This window comes from Schistocerca americana, chromosome 4 (genome assembly GCF_021461395.2).
Source record: "Schistocerca americana isolate TAMUIC-IGC-003095 chromosome 4, iqSchAmer2.1, whole genome shotgun sequence".
NCBI lineage: Eukaryota > Metazoa > Arthropoda > Insecta > Orthoptera > Acrididae > Schistocerca > Schistocerca americana.
Window position 1 is genome coordinate 342,201,110 of NC_060122.1, and position 22,840 is coordinate 342,223,949.

The 22,840-nt window shown below is 43.4% G+C and overlaps 1 protein-coding gene across 1 annotated transcript in view; it reads left to right on the forward strand.

Annotated features, from left to right (window-relative positions):
* LOC124613220 (trypsin-2-like) overlaps positions 1–22,840 on the forward strand; it is a 104,886-nt gene that overhangs the window by 9,970 nt on the left and 72,076 nt on the right. The window contains exon 2 of the mRNA XM_047141893.1: positions 11,546–11,619. Within this exon, the coding sequence (XP_046997849.1) occupies positions 11,578–11,619 (42 nt within the window). The 5' untranslated portion in view covers positions 11,546–11,577. The remainder of the gene's footprint in view (positions 1–11,545; positions 11,620–22,840) is intronic.

A 22,840-nucleotide genomic window follows, 5' to 3' on the forward strand; every position in this document is an offset into this window, starting at 1 on the left:
GGCTACGGTCCCGCACACCGTTAGGCCGTCTTCCGCTCACGCCCCAACATCGTGCAGCCCGCCTCCAGTGGTGTCGCAACAGGCGTGAATGGAGGGACGAATGGAGACGTGTCGTCTTCAGCGATGAGAGTCGCTTCTGCCTTGGTGCCAATGATGGTCGTATGCGTGTTTGGCGCCGTGCAGGTGAGCGCCACAATCAGGACTGCATACGACCAAGGCACACAGGGCCAACACCCGCCATCATGGTGTGGGGAGCGATCTCCTACACTGGCCGTACACCACTGGTGATCGTCGAGGGGACACTGAATAGTGCACGGTACATCCAAACCGTTATCGAACCCATCGTTCTACCATTCCTAGACCGGCAAGGGAACTTGCTGTTCCAACAGGACAATGCACGTCCGCATGTATCCCGTGCCACCCAACGTGCTCTAGAAGGTGTAAGTCAACTACCCTGGCCAGCAAGATCTCCGGATCTGTCCCCCATTGAGCATGTTTGGGACTGGATGAAGCGTCGTCTCACGCGGTCTGCACGTCCAGCACGAACGCTGGTCCAACTGAGGCGCCAGGTGGAAATGGCATGGCAAGCCGTTCCACAGGACTACATCCAGCATCTCTACGATCGTCTCCATGGGAGAATAGCTGCCTGCATTGCTGCGAAAGGTGGATATACACTGTACTAGTGCCGACATTGTGCATGCTCTGTTGCCTGTGTCTATGTGCCTGTGGTTCTGTCAGTGTGATCATGTGATGTATCTGACCCCAGGAATGTGTCAATAAAGTTTCCTCTTCCTGGGACAATGAATTCACGTTCTTATTTCAATTTCCAGGAGTGTATGTAGACATGTTAACAAAGATCGTTTCATTTAAAAATCTTTATGAGTTTAAATATAAAAAATCTGGAGCCATTATTTTTCAGCACAACCTTGTAAAACGGTAGTCGAACCGCGGTGTGTCATTTCCATCACTCACAACTTCGCACACCTACAAATAAACGAACCCATTCGTGAAGTCGTGTCAGCAGCAGCCTGGGGACGGGACGGTAACTGTCTGGTCTGGCTGCTGATAGCCTCTCAGAAATGCTGCAAGATGATACGAAATGCTCCCAGGTGCCAGGCTCTGATGTGGAGGGGTTACAATGTGCCTGGTGCTCATTACAGCTATACCCTCTTGTTGTGTTGACATGGTCGACCGGAACCACGACGGCTAGTTTTGCTGCCCTCACATTACCATTCAATCCGACATCTAGCTACTGCCACATTGGAATAGCTCAGACAAGCCTGCCAAACGTATATCCCGTATGGGGTCTCTTTTAAACTCTGTCAGGTGCTTATGACGATGGTTCATACCGTACGTGGCATCTCCGTGTCCTTGACACTGAGCACTCGACATATGTGTATGCCTCTGTTCAAGTCCCTCGCATACAATAATAGGCCTGGTAAGAATACAGAACACGAACAACACTAATGCAGTCTGATGGACTTTCTACAGGCACAGAGAACTCTAACTGTTCATTTACCTACCTGCCAGTGTAGTGTATGGGAGAGGGTTGTACCATGGAACACTTTTGAGACTTTTAATTCTAGTCATCCCTGCGATAGAGGTTTAATATCAACTACAGGGTTATTACAAATGATTGAAGCGATTTCACAGCTCTACAATAACTTTATTATTTGAGATATTTTCACAATGCTTTGCACACACATAGATAAACTCAAAAAGTTTTTTTAGGCATTCACAAATGTTCGATATGTGCCCCTTTAGTGATTCGGCACACATCAAGCCGATAATCAAGTTCCTCCCACACTCGGCGCAGCATGTCCCCATCAATGAGTTCGAAAGCATCATTGATGCGAACTCGCAGTTCTGGCACGTTTCTTGGTAGAGGAGGTTTAAACACTGAATCTTTCACATAACCCCACAGAAAGAAATCGCATGGGGTTAAGTCGGGAGGGCGTGGAGGCCATGACATGAATTGCTGATCATGATCTCCACCACAACCGATCCATCGGTTTTCCAATCTCCTGTTTAAGAAATGCCGAACATCAAGATGGAAGTGCGGTGGAGCACCATCCTGTTGGAAGATGAAGTTGGCGCTGTCGGTCTCGAGTTGTGGCACGAGCCAATTTTCCAGCATGTCCAGATACACGTGTCCTGTAACGTTTTTTTCGCAGAAGAAAAAGGGGCCGTAAACTTTAAACCGTGAGATTGCAGAAAACACGTTAATTTTTGGTGAATTGCGAATTTGCTGCACGAATGCGTGAGGATTCTCTACCGCCCAGATTCGCACATTGTGTCTGTTCACTTCACCATTAAGAAAAAATGTTGCTTCATCACTGAAAACAAGTTTCGCACTGAACGCATCCTCTTCCATGAGCTGTTGCAACCGCGCCGAAAATTCAAAGCGTTTGACTTTGTCATCAGGTGTCAGGGTTGTAGCAATTGTAAACGGTAAGGCTTCTGCTTTAGCCTTTTCCGTAAGATTTTCCAAATCCTCGGCTGTGGTACGTTTAGCTCCCTGCTTGCTTTATTCGTCGACTTCCGCGGGCTACGCGTGAAACTTGCCCGCACGCGTTCAACCGTTTCTTCGCTCACTGCAGGCCGACCCGTCGATTTCCCCTTACAGAGGCATCCAGAAGCTTTAAACTGCGCATACCATCGCCGAATGGAGTTAGCAGTTGGTGGATCTTTGTTGAACTTCGTCCTGAAGTGTCGTTGCACTCTTATGACTGACTGATGTGAGTGCATTTCAAGCATGACATACGCTTTCTCGGCTCCTGTCGCCATTTTGTCTCACTGCGCTCTCGAGCGCTCTGGCGGCAGACACCCAAAGTGCGGCTTCAGCCGAACAAAACTTTATGAGTTTTTCTACGTATCTGTAGTGTGTCGTGACCATATGTCAATGAATGGAGCTACAGTGAATTTATGAAATCGCTTCAATCATTTGTAATAGCCCTGTATAGTGCCAAAAAAACTGGTACGGGCAAGAGTATGCAAACACAGAGGTATGTTAACAGGCAGAATACGGCTCTGCCCTTGGCAACCCCTATATAATACAACAAGTGTCTGGCGCAGCTGTTAGGTCGGTTACTGCTGCTACAACGTCAGGTTATCAAGATTTTTAAGTCAGTTTGAACATAGTGATATATCCGGCGCATCAGCGATGGGACATAGCATCTCCGAGGAGGCGATGAAACGGTGATTTTCCTGTACGACCATTTCACAATTGTGAATATCAGGAATCCGGTAAAACATCAAATCTCCGACATTGCTGCAGCCGGAGAAGATCCTGCAAGAACGGGACTAACGACGAATGAAGAAATCGTCCAACGTGACAGAAGTGCAACCCTTCCGCAAATGGCTGCAGATTTCAATGTTGAGCCATCAGCAAGGTTCAGCGTGAGAAAACATTCAACGAAACATCATCCATATGGGCTTTCGGAGCCGAAGACCCACTCGTATACCCTTGATAACTGCACGACACAAAGCTTTACTCCTAGCCTGGACCCGACAAGACCGACAATGAACTGTTGATGACTGGAAACATGTTGTCTGGTCGGAAGAGTCTCGTTTCACATTGTATAGAGCGGATAGACGTGTACGAGTATGAATAAAAACTCATCAATCCATGGATCCTGCATGTCAGCAGCGGACTGTTCAAGCTGATGAAGGCTCTGTAATGGTGAGGGGTGTGTACAGCTGGAGTGATGTGGGTCTACTGACACGTGTAGATACGACTCTGACAGATCGTGTCTGATTACCTACTTCCATTCATGTCCAGTGTCCATTCCGACAACCTTGGGCAATTCCAGCAGGATAATGCGACACCTTATACGTCCAGAATTTGCTACAGAGTGGCCCCAGAAAGTTCTGAGTTTAAATACTTCCGCTGGCCACCAAACTCCCCAGAAACGAACATTATTCAGCATATATCGGATGCCTTGCAACGTACTGCTCAGAAAAGATCTGCACCCCCTCGTACTCTAATAGATTTATGGACGGCTCTGCAAGCTCCATGTGTTAATTCCCTCCAGCACTACTTCAGACATTAGTCGAGTACATTCCACGTAGTGCTACGGCACTTCTGTGGGCTCGCGGTGGCTCCACACGATGTTAGGCAGATGTATAAGATTCTTTGGCTCTTCAGTGTACTTTTTCATTTCGTTTTAAAATTGTTTCATTCACTTTTTATGTATCGCGGTCTTTTTATGAATTTACAGAAATTATTCCGAAAAAAAAAAAAAGGTTTTTCCATATGTGATTACAAGTCCCGAAGCACAACACTGTTATGTACTTACAAGGGAGGTCAGGCTAGTTATCGCGGACAACTGAACAGATTTTCTTTGTTACTGCCTAGAAACCAAACCTCTCTTCTAAAATCGCCCATTTATGTATTGTACTGCAAGCAGCACAGTGGTCACAATACGTCAGATGGGTTTGTGTTCGTCGTTAGAGTAGAGCAGATTATCTTCGCACTGCGGAAGTGTGTTTACAGAGTAAGTGTTTCACCTTGCATAATGAGAAATGCAATAATTGTGAAACAGTTAGTGGATTGCTTTGGTATTGCATAAGATGTAACTACAGGGAAGGGGTTGCTATCTACGCCGGCAGGAGTGGCCGTGCGGTTCTAGGCGCTACAGCCTGGAGCCGAGCGACCACTACGGTCGCAAGTTCGAATCCTGCCTCGGGCATGGATGTGTGTGATGTCCTTAGGTTAGTTAGGTTTAATTAGTTCTAAGTTCTAGGCGACTTATGACCTCAGAAGTTAAATCGAATAGTGCTCAGAGCCATTTGAACCATTTGCTATCTACGAACAAATAAAGCAGAGGTAATAGCAGAGGTTAAACCTTTAATGAATGAAGAATCATCAGATGAACAGACTTTAGTTGAACGTAATAATAGTTCCATGGCAGCCACGGGTGGATTTATAGGGAAGCACCGGTTCGTCTTACCAGCCATCACTCCAAGAAAACGAACGGAGTTCCCAGAAGATTATCTGATCGATGCGTACAAGATATGGACAAATCAGCCAAGGAGAAAAGAAGGAAATGTAGATGCAGTGTTTACGTCGTCCTGGATTAGCAACTGACATGATACCGTGGCTGTAAATTGCAGCCGGCCGGGAAGGCCGAGCGGTTCTAGGCGCTACAGTCTGGAACCGAGCGACTGCTACGGTCGCAGGTTCGAATCCTGCCTCGGAAATGGATGTGCATGATGTCCCTAGGATAGTTAGGTGTAAGTTGTTCTAAGTTCTAGGGGACTGATGACCTCAGAAGTTATGTCCCATACTGCTCAGAGCCATTTGAATTTGAAAATTGCAGCACAGAAAAAGAAAATAAGGAGCAAGACTGTCTTAGAAAACTTTGGAAACAGGCAGAAAGGCCGTAATTCGTCCAACCTAAAAATTTTGCAGGATCTGATTAACTGTGGATCAAGTGATCATTTTATAGAAAAGGGACAGGAAAACCCGTAATAATAATGACCGCATATTACGACATTGGGCACTGAAAACATAGAGTTGACCCTCACAGCTCACAGCAGTTCAAAGCTTCCAGTTCACGGGTAAAGATACACTACTGGCCATTAAAATTGCTACACCACGAAGATGACGTGCTACAGACGCGAAATTTATAAGACAGAAAGAAGATGCTGTGATATGCAAATGATTAGTTTTTCAGAGCATTCACACAAGGTTGGCTTCGGTGGCGACACGTACAATGTGCTGGCATAAGGAAAGTTTCCAACCGATTTCTCATACACAAACAGCAGCTGACCGGCGTTGCCTGGTGAAACGGTGTTGTGATGCCTCGTGTAAGGAGGAGAAATGCGTACCATCACGTTTCCGACTTTGATAAAGGTCGGATTGTAGCCCATCGCGATTGCGTTATCGTATCGCGACAATGCTGCTCCCGTTGGTCGAGATCCAATTACTGTTAGCAGAATAAGGAATCGGTGGGTTCAGAAGTGTAATATGAATCGCCGTGCAGGATCCCAACGGCCTCGTATCACTGGCAGTCCAGATGACAGGCATCTTACACGCATGGCTGTAACGGATCGTGCAGCCACGTTTCGATCCCTGTGTCAACAGATAGGGACGTTTGCAATACAACAACCATCTGCACGAACAGTTCGACGACGTTTGCAGCAGCGTGGACTATCAGCTCGGAGACAATGGCTGCCGTTACCCTACGATGGTGTACTCAACGACGAACCCAGGTGCACGAATGGCAAAACGTCATTTTTTCGGATGAATCCAGGTTCTGTTTATAGCATCATGATGGTCTCATCCGTGTTTGGCGACATCGCTGTGAACGCGCACTGAAAGCGTGTATTCGTTATCGCCATACTGATGTATCACCCGGCGTGATGGTATGGGGTGCCATTGTTTACACCTCTCGGTCACCTCTTGTTCGCATTGACGGCACTTTGAACAGTGGACGTTACATTTCAGATGTGTTACAACCCGTGGCTCTACCCTTCATGCGATCCTTGCGAAACCCTACATTTCAGCACGATAATGCACGACCGCATGTTGCAGGTCCTGTACGGGTCTTTCTGGATACAAAAAATGTTCGACTGCTGCCCTGGCCAGCACATTCTCCAGATCTCTCACCAATAGAAAACGTCTAGTCAATGGAGGCCGAGCAACTGGCTCGTCACTATACGCCAGTCACTACTCTTGATGAACTGTGGTATTGCGTTGAATCTGCAAGGGCAGCTGTAGCTGTACACGCCATTCAATCTCTGTTTGACTCAATGCCCAGGCGTATCAAGGGCGTTATTATGGCCAGAGGTGGTTGTTATGGGTACTGATTTCTCAGGATCTATGCACCCAAGTTGCGTGAAAATGTAATCAAATGTCAGTTCTAGTATAATATATTTATCCATTGAATACCCGTTTATCATCTGCATTTCTTCCTTGTGTAGCAATTTTAATGGCCAGTAGTGTATTTCAAGTGAGGAATAAGATGGTCTGTCGTAAAACAGTCTACGAAGTTAGCTAGCGATTGGTTGATGGGGATGGCTATATTCAACAAATAGTTTACCAATTCGTGAGAGATATCAGGTGCCTCATTGAGGAAAAACCTCTGACGTCAGATCAATATTTGTCAATGTGAAGGAAAGTAAATATGTCTCTGGTGCAGTTGGGTCCAAAGCTGCAACAATACACTATTATGACCTTGTGTTATTGGCTGAGACCGTAATGGATGGAACGCTGCTACCCCATATGTATGTCCTTGTATCGGAACCAACTGACCATTTTTCTGCAAATTTTAATATAAATTTACCGAACATCATAGCGTTCGCTAGAAAAATCTACCTATATAACGAAGAGGAATTTAAAAGCCGTTGTAAATCAGGTAATGTGGCCAGATAGACAAGAAGCTAAAGCCATTCGTCTGTTTGACTCCTGGACAGCCGATAGAGAAGAACTGTGCAACTGTACAGTTCTTGAAGGCCTTGAATTGATGAAGAAACTGATTCCGGCAAAGCAAACAGACACTGTGTAATCAGCCAACGTTTCTTTATCCCTCCATACAAAATTTTGTGAAATTTATCACAGATACAATTATGGTACCTTTTGATAATGTCGTTAACATACGTCATAGACACCACATATTACGCCTTCAGTCGTTTGTGTGTTTCTAGTTCTCGGTGGCACAATTCTCCAACTTCACCAAATATGAATTTTTCCAGTGCAGCTACATCAAATACTTTGACCACAGCTTCGAAGAATGATTAATGAAGAGTGTTTCCATGACAACAGTGACTAAGATGTTGTTTCCATCAAATGTCCACACTGCGAGAAATGTCCATGCATTATTCATGCTGTTATTGTTGATCTGCGTATTTCTTGCCTCTGGTAGTGTAGTCAAGTAATCCATTTTTGTAACAAATCATTCGTACTTGCAGTATTATCATTGTAACTTTGCCAACTGATATTTACTGTTCTAACAGTTTATAGCAGCTACAATTTTTAAAGTGTACGTATATTTTATTGCTTCATCAACTGCTCAGTATATGAATATAATTTGCGTGATAGCATATCGTGACTTCCCCGTGTTAGGAGCAAATGTACTATTCAAATGTGAAATTGTTGCAATTTAGAAGACCTGGTCAGTACTCTATTTAATAGTTTATATGTTACATTATTGCTCTGCCACACATCAATAAGTAGTAAGTGAAATGAAATCAAGCAGTAGTGTTACCACAAACGATTTAAAAGCCCAGGGATTGTAATATGTCAGAACGACTGAGAGGCAAGGTTTGGGAGAGCGTGATGACTCATGCCAAACCGTGCAGAGAAACATCCGAGAGGGTGTCACTGACTTTGTTGCATCGAGGACACACAGCGGGCCTTCGGCTAATCACGGCGATGGCGTCACGCAGCGTGCATGCGTTGCTCGGCTCCAGTGCCAGCGCTGAAATTTTCTGGGTCAGTGTCTGGTCTCCCAGCCTTGTAGCCCTAGCGCTAACAGTCACGCCACGATTAAGAGGCCGCCGCATGTGCTGACCGCGCCGATGGCCAGGATTACGGCTGGCTGTGTCTCAGGATCTCATGTAAAACGCCAAAGAGGCACAGCCGTCCTCCGTCGTTGTATTGAGCCTTAGCAAAAATGGTTCAAATGGCTCTGAGCACTAAGGGACTTAACATCTGAGGTCATCAGTCCCCTAGAACTTAGAACTACTTAAACCGAGGCAGGATTCGAACCTGCGACGGTAGCAGTCGCGCGGTTCTGGAATGAAGCGCCTAGAACCGCTCGGCCATCGCGGCCGGATGAGCCTTAGCAGATCTTCCCGTCTGCCCAGGACAGTACGGCCAGTAAGCGCAGGCAGTGCTGCACCTGGCAAACCACGAGGTCGTGATCCAGCCCCGTTCTGTGGACGGCAGCTTGCAGTCCTCCGGACAGTGTCACACAGGTAGCGAAGGCTGGCAGCCCTCTCACTCCTCAAAGGCGCGCCAGGCGCCGTCACAGCTGCGGCACGTCTGTACAGCAGAGGTTGGTGGCACGAGTAGTTTCAGTGGGACGGTTAGCTATCGCTCTCCATCGCCAGAACGTCATCGTGGTTGGCCTACAACTTCGTCGTTCTCTCCGGTTCTAGACATGGCCAGAATGGCGACTCAACTGCCCCCCCCCCCCCCTTCTATTTGAGCCTCTGGGCTCGCTTATTTATACAGGGTTATTACAAATGATTGAAGCGATTTCACAGCTCTACAATAACTTTATTATTTGAGATATTTTCACAATGCTTTGCACACACATAGATAAACTCAAAAAGTTTTTTTAGGCATTCACAAATGTTCGATATGTGCCCCTTTAGTGATTCGGCAGACCTCAACCCGATAATCAAGTTCCTCCCACACTCGGCGCAGCATGTCCCCATCAATGAGTTCGAAAGCATCGTTGATGCGAGCTCGCAGTTCTGGCAAGTTTCTTGGTAGAGGAGGTTTAAACACTGAATCTTTCACATAACCCCACAGAAAGAAATCGCATGGGGTTAAGTCGGGAGAGCGTAGAGGCCATGACATGAATTGCTGATCATGATCTCCACCACGACCGATCCATCGGTTTTCCAATCTCCCGTTTAAGAAATGCCGAACATCATGATGGAAGTGCGGTGGAGCACCATCCTGTGGTACGTTTAGCTCCCTGCTTGCTTTATTCGTCGACTTCCCTGGGCTACGCGTGAAACTTGCCCGCACGCGTTCAACCGTTTCTTCGCTCACTGCAGGCCGACCCGTTGATTTCCCCTTACAGAGGCATCCAGAAGCTTTAAACTGCGCATACCATCACCCAATGGAGTTAGCAGTTGGTAGATGTTTGTTGAACTTCGTCCTGAAGTGTCGTTGCACTCTTATGACTGACTGATGTGAGTGCATTTCAAGCACGACATACGCTTTCTCGGCTCCTGTCGCCATTTTGTCTCACTGCGCTCTCGAGCGCTCCGGCGGCAGAAACCTGAAGTGCGGCTTCAGCCGAACAAAACTTTATGAGTTTTTCTACGTATCTGTAGTGTGTCGTGACCATATGTCAATGAATGGAGCTACAGTGAATTTATGAAATCGCTTCAATCATTTGTAATAGCCCTGTACTTTTCCCTAAGCCTCTGATGAAGTTCCTCTAGAGGAGAAAAGTGGAGGGCTCTTCAATAATTACAATTCCAGCTTTCCTCAAACACTTGGCCCCTACACACAGGTCGCTAGGCGTTGTTGTAACTGCAACGTATGGGTTTTTCATAGTAATCAGTGCTCTGTGCTGCTCTGATTACTTCACACTTGTATACAGCGCCCGCTGGGCCGTGCCTTCTCTCCTCTGAGCGATGTCATAAACCTATATCGCAAAATCGTTTGCTAAATATCAACATTGCTCACGCCTGCACTTATTCGTGGCGCAACAGTCTGAAAGAGAAACTGTTGGAAACCAGCACTATTTACCATTTTCAAGACGGATAAAATTGGTAAGACATTAACGAAACTCAGTTAACTTGCAAATATGAGACGTTCCATTGTAATAGACCTTCTTCTGTTTTAAGGTACAAGCAGGTCACGACCAAGATAGTGTGGCGTAACCGTCCACAATTTATACAAGTAGCTTTAAAAATGTATTTAATTTTACTTGCCACAAAATTATGAAACTGAATGACTAATAGTATATTCCAATTACCTTTTATATATTATTTAGCACTTAAATACGTAGAGCCGCGCCGGTTTATCCGAGCGGTCTAGGGCGCTGCAGTCATGGACTGTGCGGCTGGTCCAGGTGGAGGTTCGAGTCCTCCCTCGGGCGTGGATGTGTGTGTTTGTCATTAGGATAATTTAGTTTAAGTAGTGTGTAAGCTTAGGGACTGATGACCTTAGCAGTTAAGTCCCATAAGATTTCACCCACATTTGAACATTTTAAATATGTAGAACTCGAAATATTAACAAATGCTGCACAAAACACAACCTCTTCTCTAGCAACAACAAAAACTGTGGAGAGTGGGGGAAACTACCTGTGCCGGTCACTAGCGTGCGTTCCTTTATATGATTCTAACGTCAGTCACTAGACTGAAATACCGACCAATAAACATCTTTTTCCCTAAGTACAGTATCCTCTATATGGATTAAGTTATAATGACATTTTACCATATCCTCTGAAAACTTTTCTTTATTCAGCAATGTACATTATATAGCTGCAAATACTGGAGCCAACTATGTATCAAACTGTAAAATATGACGTAACGAAGACATTAATGCAACGAAGCAGCAGCGTCTATTGCTGATGCGACACCCTCTTGCTTCCAAAAAACTAGATACTATGTACTAAACTCTAGATGTGACATATTTTAAGCACCTGATGAGCTCAGCTAATTGGTTTCAAAACAAGACGTAAAGCATGCTACATGAGACGAAAATCCGGGGCATTCCCCTAACAACAAAGATTGTTTACTAACACAGGGAGAGATAGGGTAAAAATTACGCATGGGCTGTTGTGGAAAACCGTAAGAACACTCAATAGGAACCTGTATAATGATTAATCCACGTATGCATTCAATGTTTCAGGTGCACCAGGCAGGGCGCGCACTTCAAGAATTATGGGAGGTTCCCTAGCTGCAGAGGGCGAATTCCCTTTTATGGTAATATTATCAAATATTCTGTAATACTTATTTTTAACTTTTTTCACTTTATATTCGTTCTTGAAAAATACCGCTACAGTTACAGTTTGAAACTCAAAATGATTCGTACATCGTGTATTTACGTCTCACGTGATCTACTTTTGTAATTTACGAGAGCGTTCAGTACGAAATGCAACCTTTTTTAACTCGGCCAAGGACGGTTGAAAAGATGACAAATTTGTTGTGGGACATCGTGGATTATTACCGTTCCACAAAAGGGAACTGTATCTAACAACAAGAAAGAGTAATGACCCAGAAACAGCCACATATTATAAAAACTACTGTGCTACCTTAAGAAAGGTTATTAAAAAGTCCAGGTGCATGTGCATCATGTCTGAGATTAGTACCTCTGATAGCAAAATCAAAAAAATTTGGAATATTATTACAAGGGAGACAGGGCAACCAAGAGTACAGAATGACGGCATTACCATCAAAGCGAATGGAAACTTGACAAACAACAAGCCGGAAGTTGAAAACATTTTGAATAATCATTTTTTAAATATTGTAGAGAAAATAGGATCTAAATGTTCTTTAGAAGAAGCAAGGCAGTTAGTGGAAGAGGCCTTACCCACACAATTTAATACCATTGAAAGAAATTCCACACAGCTCTCGTTCTGAAATTAGGAAGATAATGAACTCTCTCAAGAATAAAAGCTCACATGGAATTGATGGCATTTCCAGCAGGATAGTAAAAGCTTGTTCCCAAGAGATAAGTGGGATTCTTAGCCACATAAGTAATAGCTCTCTGAAGCAGTGTATTTTCCCAGATAGACTGAAGTATGCCATTGTTAAACCACTGCATAAAGAAACGGGATACGTCTGATGTTAACAACTACCGCCCAATCTCTCTTCTGACTGCCGTATCCAAAATTCTTGAAAAAGTAATGTATTGTAAAGTAGCTTCACACCTTGATAAAAATAAAATTTTAACAAAATGTCAGTTTGAAAGGACACGGCCGATTTCCTTCCCAATCCTTCCCTAACCCGAGCTTGCGCTCCGTCTCTAATGACCTCGTTGTCGACAGGACGTAAAACACTAACACTAACCTAACCTAACCTAAATGTCAGTTTGGTTTCCAGAAAGGTTTTTCAACGGAAATGCTATATACATTATCACTAATGAAATTTTAAATGCTCTGAGTAACCGGAAGCCACCCGTTGAGATTTTTTGTGATCTCTCAAAGGCTTTTGACTGTGTAAATCATGGAATACTTCTAGATAAGCTCAAGTACTGTGGTATGAATGGGACAGGGTTCAAATCTTTAAATCATACCGAAGTGGAAGAGTGCAGATAGTTGAAATAAGCAGTTCACGTAAGATGCAAAACACTGGTGGTTTCTCAAATTGGGAAACAATCAAGGATGGGGTGCCACAAGGTTCGGTCTTGGGTCCTCTGCTGTTCTTAATATATATATATGACCTGCCATTCTAAATTTACGAAGATGAAAAGCTGGTACTTTTTGCCGATGATATGAGTATAGTTATCACACCCAACAGACAAGAATTAACTGGTGAACTTGTAAACGATGTTTTTCAGAAAATCATTAAGTGGTTCTCTGAAAATGGGCTCTCATTAAACTTTGACAAACACAGTATACACAGCTCCACACAGTAAATGGAATGACACCATTAATAAATATAGATTTTGATGAGAAATCGGTAACTAATGGTGAATATTCAAAATTTCTAGGTGTATGCGTTGATGAGGGGTTGAACTGGAAAAAACACACTGAAGATCTGCTGAAACGTTTGAGTTCAGCTACTTACACTATTAGGGTCATTGCAAATTTTGGCGACATACATCTCAGTAAATTAGCTTACCACGCCATTTTTATTCTCTGCTTTCGTATGTCATCATATTCTGAGGTAACTCATCATTGAGTAAAAGTGTGTTCATTGCACAAAAGCGTGTAATCAGAATAATTGCTGGAGCTCATCCAAGATCATCCTGCAGACACTTATTTAAAGAGCTAGAGATCTTCACTGTAGCCTCACAATATATATATATTCACTTATGAAATTTGTTATTAACAATCTGAACGAATTCAAAAGTAATAGCAGTGTACATGGCTACAACATTAGGAAAAAGGATGATCTTCACTACTCAATGTTAAATCTAATTTTGGTTCAGAAGGGGATAAATTATGTTGCCACAAAAGTATTTGGTCACTTACCTAATAGCATCAAAAGTCTGACAGATAGCCATATTGCATTTAAAAGGAAATTAAAATAATTTCTTAATGGCAACTCCTTCTACTCATTAGATGAATTTTTGGATATTGTAAGCGGGTAATTTCCCCAACCCCCACAAAAAAAATAAATAAATATTAAGTGTCGTGTAATATTTTGTGTAATGTATTATTTTGTATAGACATCTTTTATTAACCTGATACGTTCCACATCATTACGAAGTGTCGTATTTGTGATCTATGGAACAAGTGCTAATCTAATCTAATCTAATCTCCAGCCCCTACAGTTACATGAAGTTCTATTCGGTGGCAGTGTTATTTGTAGCCCTCAAAATGTTATCTGTAACGCAGTTGCGTTCCGAGCAGAGAACTGTCATAGCGTTACTTTTGGCGGGAAACCAGAGAATTTCAGATATTCCTAGGAGCTTACAGAATAACTGCGGAGATGTGACAGTGTAGAAACGCACGGTGCGTCGTTCGGCGAGGCGTCTGTCATCATCCCAACAACGTCGCGCAGACGCGTCCGATTTTCCTCGTGCCAGCCGGCCGCACACATCTGTGACTGCGGCTGGTCCCGGCGGAGGTTCGAGTCCTCCTTCGGGCATGGGTGTGTGTGTTTCTCTTTAGGATAATTTGGGTTAAGTAGTGTGTAAGCTTAGGGACTGATGACCTGAGCAGTTAAGTCCCATAGGATTTCACACACATTTGAACATTTTTGAACAGCTGTGACTCTTGCAGTCTTGGAACGTGCTAACACTCTTATTCAACGAGATCGCCGGATGAGGATCAGACACCTCTCTGCACAGTTGGACGTCCCTGTTGGTAGCGCTGGCATACTCGTCCACCACTTCTCGTATTCAGAGGTGTGTGTCGCTGGGATCCACACTATACGCCGGATCTCACACGTTCCATCCGTTTTGCCCAATGAAGAATACACACAGCAGGAATCAGTAAATGGATGATGGGGAGGTTATTGACGAAGCAGGACTTCGACTCCGACGTCGACTGGTAGGGTGGCACCATGCGGATGTACAGGCTCTCCTTGAAACTGGAGTAAGGTTATCGCATTGAATGTAGATTAGAGTTTCTTAGCAAAAAGAGTGGGAAATGATATGGTGTTATGCAATCGTGAGTAAAAGGATTCTGCTTTCAGAAAAAATATATGTTGCGTTACGTATTGAACGCCCTTCGTAATATGCAGATCCCAACAGTCAGTAAAGTCAATTTTTTATAGCTGAAAAACGTAAACATTATTGACTAATGCCAGTCACTGAGCTGCTAATAATCACTTTATCTACATCTACATCTACATCTACATCTACATGATTACTCTGCAATTCACATTTAAGTGCTTGGCAGAGGGTTCATCGAACCACAATCATACTATCTCTCTACCATTCCATTCCCGAACACCGCGCGGGAAAAACGAACACCTAAACCTTTCTGTTCGAGCTCTGATTTCTCTTATTTTATTTTGATGATCATTCCTACCTATGTGGGATGGGCTCAACGAAATATTTTCGCATTCGAAAGAGAAAGTTGGTGACTGAAATTTCGTAAATAGATTTCGCCGCGACGAAAAACGTCTTTGCTTTAAAGACTTCCATCCCGAGTATCATATCTGCCACGCTCTCTCCCCTATTACGTGGCAATACAAAACGAGCTGCCCTTTTTTGCACCCTTTCGATGTCCTCCGTCAATCCCACCTGGTAAGGATCCCACACCGCGCAGCAATATTCTAACAGAGGACGAACGAGTGTAGTGTAAGCTGTCTCTTTAGTGGACTTCTTGCATCTTCTAAGTGTCCTGCCAATGAAACGCAACCTTTGGCTCACCTTCCCCACAATATTATCTATGTGGTCTTTCCAACTGTAGTTGTTCGTAATTTTAACACCCAGGTACTTAGTTGAATTGACAGCCTTGAGAATTGTACTACTTATCGAGTAATCGAAACTCCAACGGATTTCTTTTGCAACTCATGTGGATCACCTCACACTTTTCGTTATTTAGCGTCAACTGCCACCTGCCACACCATACAGCAATCTTTTCTAAATCGCTTTGCAACTGTTACTGGTCTTCGGATGACCTTATTAGACGGTAAATTACAGCATCATCTGCGAACAACCTGAGAGAACTGCTCAGATTGTCACCCAGGTCATTTATATAGTAACAGCAGAGGTCCCAGGACGCTTCCCTGGGTAACACCTGATATCACTTCAGTTTTACTTGATGATTTTCCGTCTATTACTACGAACTACGACCTTCCTGACAGGAAATCACGAATCCAGTCGCACAACTGAGACGATACCCCATAGGTCCGCAGCTTGATTAGAAGTCGCATGTGAGGAACGGTGTCAATAGCTTCCCGGAAATCTAGAAATACAGAATCAACTTGAGATCCCCTGTCGATAGCGGCCATTACTTCGTGCGAATAAAGAGCTAGCTGCGTTGCACAAGAACGATGTTTTCTGAAACCATGCTGATTACGTATCAATAGATCGTTCTCTTCGAGGTGATTCATGATGTTTGAATACAGTATATGCTCCAAAACCCTACTGCAGACCTACGTCAATGACATAGGTATGTAGTTCGATGGATTACTCCTACCACCCTTCTTAAACACTGGTGCGACCTGCGCAATTTTCCAATCTGTAGGTACAGATCTATCGGTGAGCGAGCGGTTGTATATGATTGCTAAGTAGGGAGCTATTGTATCAGCGTAATCTGAAAGGAACCTAATCGGTATACAATCTGGACCTGAAGACTTGCCCGTATCAAACGATTTGAGTTGCTTCGCAACTCCTAAGGTTTCTACTTCTAAGAAACTCATGCTAGCAGCAGTTCGTGTTTCAAATTCTGGAATATTCCATTCGTCTTCCCTGGTGAAGGAATTTCGGAAAACTGCGTTCAATAACTCCGCTTTAGCGGCACAGTCGTCGGTAACAGTACCATCGGCACTGCGCAGCGAAGGTATTGACTGCGTCTTGCCGCTTGTGTACTTTACATACGACCAGAATTTCTTCGTATTTTCTACCAAATTCCGAGACAATGTTTCGTTGTGGAACCTATTAAAGGTATCTCGCATTGAAGTCCGTGCCAAATTTCGCACGTCTCTAAATTGTAGCCAATCTTCGGGATTTCGCGTTCTTCTGAACTTCGCATGCTTTTTCCGTTGCCTCTGCAACAGCGTTCGGACCTGTTTTGTGTACCATGGGGGATCAGTTCCATCTCTTACCAATTTATGAGGTATGAATCTCTCAATTGCTGTTGCTACTATATCTTTGAATTTGATTCACATCTCGTCTACATTTGCTTAGTCAGTTCGGAAGGAATGGAAATTGTCTCTTAGGAAGGCTTCTAGTGACACTTTATCCGCTTTTTTAAATAAAATTATTTTGCGTTTGTTCCTGGTGGATTTGGAAGAAACGGTATTGAGCCTAGCTACAACGACCTTGTGATCATTAATCCCTGTATCAGTCATGATGCTCTCTATTAGCTCTGGATTGTTTGTGGCTAAGAGGTCCAGCGTGTTTTCGCAACCATTTACAATTCGCGTGGGTTCGTGGACCAACTGCTCGAAATAATTTTCGGAGAAAGCATTTAGGAGAATCTCGGAAGATGTTTTCTGCCTACCGCAGATTTTGAACAAGTATTCTTGCCAACATATCGAGGGAAGGTTTAAGTCCCCACCAACTATAACCATATGAGTGGGGTATTTATTTGTTACGAGACTCAAATTTTCTCTGAACTGTTCAGCAACTATATCGTCGGAGTCTGGGGGTCGGTAGAAGGAGCCAATTGTTAACTTTGTTCGGCTATTAAGTATAACCTCCACCCTACTAATTCGCACGGAGTATCTACTTCGACTTCACTACAAGATAAACCACTACTGACAGACACAAACACTCCACCACCAATTCTCACTAATCTATCTTTCCTGAACACCGTCTAAGACTTAGTAAAAATTTCTGCAGAACTTATTTCAGGCTTTAGCTAGCTTTCTGCACCTATAACGATTTCAGCTTCTGTGCTTTCTATTAGCGCTTGAAGCTCAGGGACTTTCCCAGCACAACTACAACAATTTACAACTACATTTCCGACTGTTCCTTGATCCAAGCACGTCCTGTATTTGCCATGCACCCTTTGAGATTGCAGCCCACCTCGTACTTTTCCGAGGCCTTCTAACCTAAAAAACCGCCCAGTCCACGCCACACAGCCTCCGCTACCCGTGTAGGCGCCAGCTGAGTGTAGTGAACTCCTGACCTATTCAGCGGAACCCGAAACCCCACCACCCTATGGCGCAAGTCAAGGAATCTGCAGCCAACACGGTCGCAAAACCGTCTGAGCCTCTGATTCAGACCCCCCACCCGGCTCTGCACCAAAGGTTCCCAGTCGGTTCTGTCAACGATGCTGCAGATGGTGAGCTCTGCTGCCTTCATCTCTTAACCAAGACCGGCAGCCTTCACCAAATCAGATAGCCGCTGGAATCCAGAGAGAATTTCCTCAGATCCAAAGCGACACACGTCATTAGTACCGACATTTGTCACCACCTGCAGCTGGCTACACCCTGTGCTCTTCATGGCATCCGGAAGGACCCTTTCCACATCAGGAATGACTCCGCCCAGAATCCACACGGAGTGCACACTGGATTTCTTCCATTCCTTAGCCGCCATATCCCTAAGGGGCCCCTTTACGCGCCTAACATTGGAGCTCCCAACTGCCAATAAGCCCACCCTCTGCGATTGCCTGGACTTTGAAGGCTGAGAATCACGGTGAGGGAAACCTGTTATTTCCGGAGCCCTGGGGCTTTCTCGCTGGCTCGCGAACTTGGGATAACTGTAGTTTCTTTAATTGGATTGGTTATGAAAGGCGTCCCTAGAAAGATGAAGAAGAGAGGATGGCAGTCAGTTGCGTCCGCACAGCAGGAACATCGAAGAGCTCGGGTTGCGTAGCATAAAATCTGCAGTGACCGAGAGCCAAAAAAGTAATCCTTTTTAGCTAAATCAGATCTGAAATCAAGATGAAAACACGGAACTCTGGAGCTTGGCACCAGCCTTTGAGTACGGCCATGCCTTTCTGGAATGTTTGTCCAAATCCTAGTAAGAGGTTCTGTGACAGGCTCACAGTAATTGACATCTTCAGCTTTTCCAGTCCCGTCTTCCTCAGTTGCGTGTAATATTACGGTATATTGATAATTTTTGCTTATGGATCGTCTGACAGCATCTGAATAAAACACAATTTCAGTGCCATACGCGTTCCGCCATTATTTTCTGCAAGGCATCATCAGTGGCCTGGAATATGTACATATGTTTGCTATTTAATTTACATTTTGGTCACTGTACCTACAGGTTACAAACAGTTCTGGTGGTTGGTATTTCCTATTAAGCAGCAATGTTTTGAGATGTACGTACAGGTTCCGTGGACGATTTCCTACATATTACGCTCCTCTTGCATTTTTGGTATTGTTCTTCTTCTTATGAATGCCAATTTGTGGGCTTTTTCCCACATTCCACAGAACTGTGAACTGAACACTTGTTTCGATGCAATGTTTTGGTTTCTGTTGCCGACTGTCAAATGTGTTTGTCGAAGATCGAATGTTATTGCCAAACTTTCGAGTGTAATTATTGAAGTATCTGTGATCTGTTTTTGTATGCATTTGTGTGTGTGTGTGTGTGTGTGTGTGTGTGTGTGTGTGTGTGTGTGTGTGTGTGTGTTTTGGTGTGATATATATATCACACCGATACACACACACATACACACGCAGCACAAAAAAATTATATCACAACAAAACACACACACACACAAACGCACACACAAATGAATAAAAAACAGATCACAGATACTTCAATAATTACACTCGAAAGTTTGGCAAAATATATATCACACCAAAACACACACACACGCAGCATAAAAAAGTTATATCACACCAAAACACACACACACACACACGCAAATGCATACAAAAACAGATCACAGATACTTCAATTATTACACTCGAAAGTTTGGCAATAACATTCGATCTTCGGCAAAAACATTTGACAGTCGGCAACAGAAATTAAAACATTGCTTCGAAACAATTGTTCAGTTCACAGTTCTGTGGAATGTGGGAAAAAGCCACAAATTGGCATTCATAAGAAGTAGAACAATACCAAAAATGCAACAGGAGCGTAATATGTAGGAAATCGTCCACGAAACCTATACGTACAGTTCAAAACATCGCTGCTTAATAGGAAATACCAACCATCAGAACTGTTTATAACTTATATGGACAGTGACCAAAATGTAAATTAAATAAGAAACGTTTATACATATTCCAGGCCACTGATGATGCCTTGCAGAAAATAATGGCGAAACGCGTATGGCACTAAAATTGTATTTTATTCAGTTGCTGCCAGACGGCTCACAGTAATTGTTTCGGTAGAAGTGGCGAGTCCCCAAGCATTCATATATGCAGAGTCGCTAAGGCTGTAAATGTGCTATGTTATGTGAAATATATTCTTCCTTCTTCGTTAACTGTGACAAAACCCACGAGAATAGGAAATTTTTAATCTTGTTTATAAAGTTATTATTGAGAGGAACTCGCAAGGTCTGCTGCAATACTGCTGTGAGATTCAAGAGTGGCAAGACCAACTAAATTTTACAGAATTATGTCAGAACACACCTCTGTCAGGGAGATTAAAGAGAACGCACTTGCTTTGGTGAGGAAGGGGGGGGGGCGCATACGACACTTGTTCCAGGCTTAGAGTAAAGTATAGGGATCAAGCTGAAGTGAGAATTTCCAGCCCCCATTACAGCCGTCTTCCACACTCGCATAGCGTAAGAGTGGTAAACTGTCGATACAGCCACCAACATGAGCGAGATGGTTAATTTGCACTAGAATTACATTTTGCAGATCTGATTTTCGCAGCCAGCTGGTTGCACCCACCATGTGCTTAAGCGAAAGTATTGGTGCTCGTTCATGCTTTTCCCGGGATTTTTTCTTAAACCCTAACCTTTTTCGTAATCAGTAGCTATGTTGGTGATCTGCTTCCAAAGCATTATTTCATGTAGTTACCCACCTGTGCTACGGTTATAGCTCGAATGTGGAAGCCACTATCCAGCAATAAATCTTTCTATTCCTGAGAAAGTAAGTGAATCATTGTGTTTCATATCTTGTAGCAACAAATAATATTATTATAGTGACTGCTAGTGTCCTTTCATAGTTTGATGGAGCCCTTCATTAACGTGTTCATGTGAGGAGCAGTGACCTTACATTCATGCTTAACTGGGCAGCTCCTCGTAATTGTCCTCTAATAATACGTCATCCATTGTGCCACCTTGTATCTTTTGCATTTTCTTTATAATAGGGAGAGCTTCTCTTCCCTTTTCGTAGCCGGCGATTTGATCTGTAGCTCAACCAACACCTCACAGCATAATAAATTATTTCAGTAGTGCACAAATCAACTTGAAAAAAATTTATTCTTTTCTCTTTTACACAAGAGTGAAGCGCAATTATGACTAGCGAATGTGCCTATGGAGAAACGCCATATCGTGTCTCTATGTACTCATTTCCAATATTTAAGCATACACATTAATACGTCATGGCTGTAAAACACCAGTATGTATAGTAAGCAGAATAGTATGATAAGCGATCTCAGGAAACATTAATTTAGGTTCCAGACAAATGTAGGAGTGCCCGAGTCAATACTGACCGCACCACTAAGGTCAGAAGATAGAATAAAGGAAGGCAAAAACACATTTGTAGGCCTTTCAGATTTAGAAAATGGTAATTGGAATTAACTTCCAGTGATATTGAAGTTACCTAGAATTTGTATAGAAACCAGACTGCACTTCTTAGAATCGATGGACACCAAAGAGGAGCAGGTGTTCGGAAGAGTGTGAGACAGTGTTGAAGACATTACTTAGACCATGAATGTAAACGAAACCACAGAGGGATTCGGAAAAGAAATTCAAGTTGAGAAAAAGATTAAAAATATGTTTAATATTTACTGATTGTAATTCTATCAAAGACAGGAAATGTCTTGGAAGATCACGCTTACAGAAATGACAGTATCGTGAAACATAAATGAACACCATAAAAAGTAAACTACATTAGTAAGGCTGAAAGAACTCCATTATGATATGAAACACTGTAAGTGCTACATGAGTTATTTGTCAAGTAGCAGGAAAGATGATATAAAATGCATACCCTCTAAGAGCAAGAAAGTCGGTTTTGAAAGAGATAAATTGAACATCGAATATAAGTTTAAGTGATTTACAGGCTCTCCTGAAATTATTTCAAAGCTTGGTAAGGCTATGAACTGTGGAATATAATCAGCACAGTAGTAAGAGAATATAGGCTTTTGTATTGTATCAGCATACAGTAAACCTGCTAAGATGGGTAGATAAAGTAACTAAGAGTGAGGTACTAAATTTACTAGAGGAAAAGATAGCTTGATGGCATAACTGAACCACAAGACAGGACAGACTGATTGGACATATCTTGAGACATCAAAGAACAGGTAACTTGGTAATAGATGGAACTGTGTGGGGTAGAAGCAAATCATGACTACAGTAAGGAGTATAAAGTAGATGTAGGTTTCAGTAACCGCGCAGAAAAGCACGGGATGGTCAAGCATAGGGAGCTGCATCAGTGACGTCTTCCGGCTCCAAACTATAGCAACAGTAAAAACACTAAGTGGCAGACGGTGAAATCGAAAGATGCAAAAAAAAGCAATGCACTTCAACATTTTCTTAGTAACTAGAATTATGCTGCCTGTATAAGCACGCGATGAAATAAAGCAAAGTAATCACTGAATTCATGATGTTACAGTTGGATTTACACTCCAGTTGTGAGCATAATGCAGTCACTCAGTGAACTTTACAACGTACCACCACACAGAAACCATATGGACTCTCTATTCTGCGCTAGAACCCGCGAAAGCAGTGTAGACTGTGCCGCAACGCGTCATCTCTTCTAGCCAACCGGCTATCTCAACGACTGTTTTGTTGTA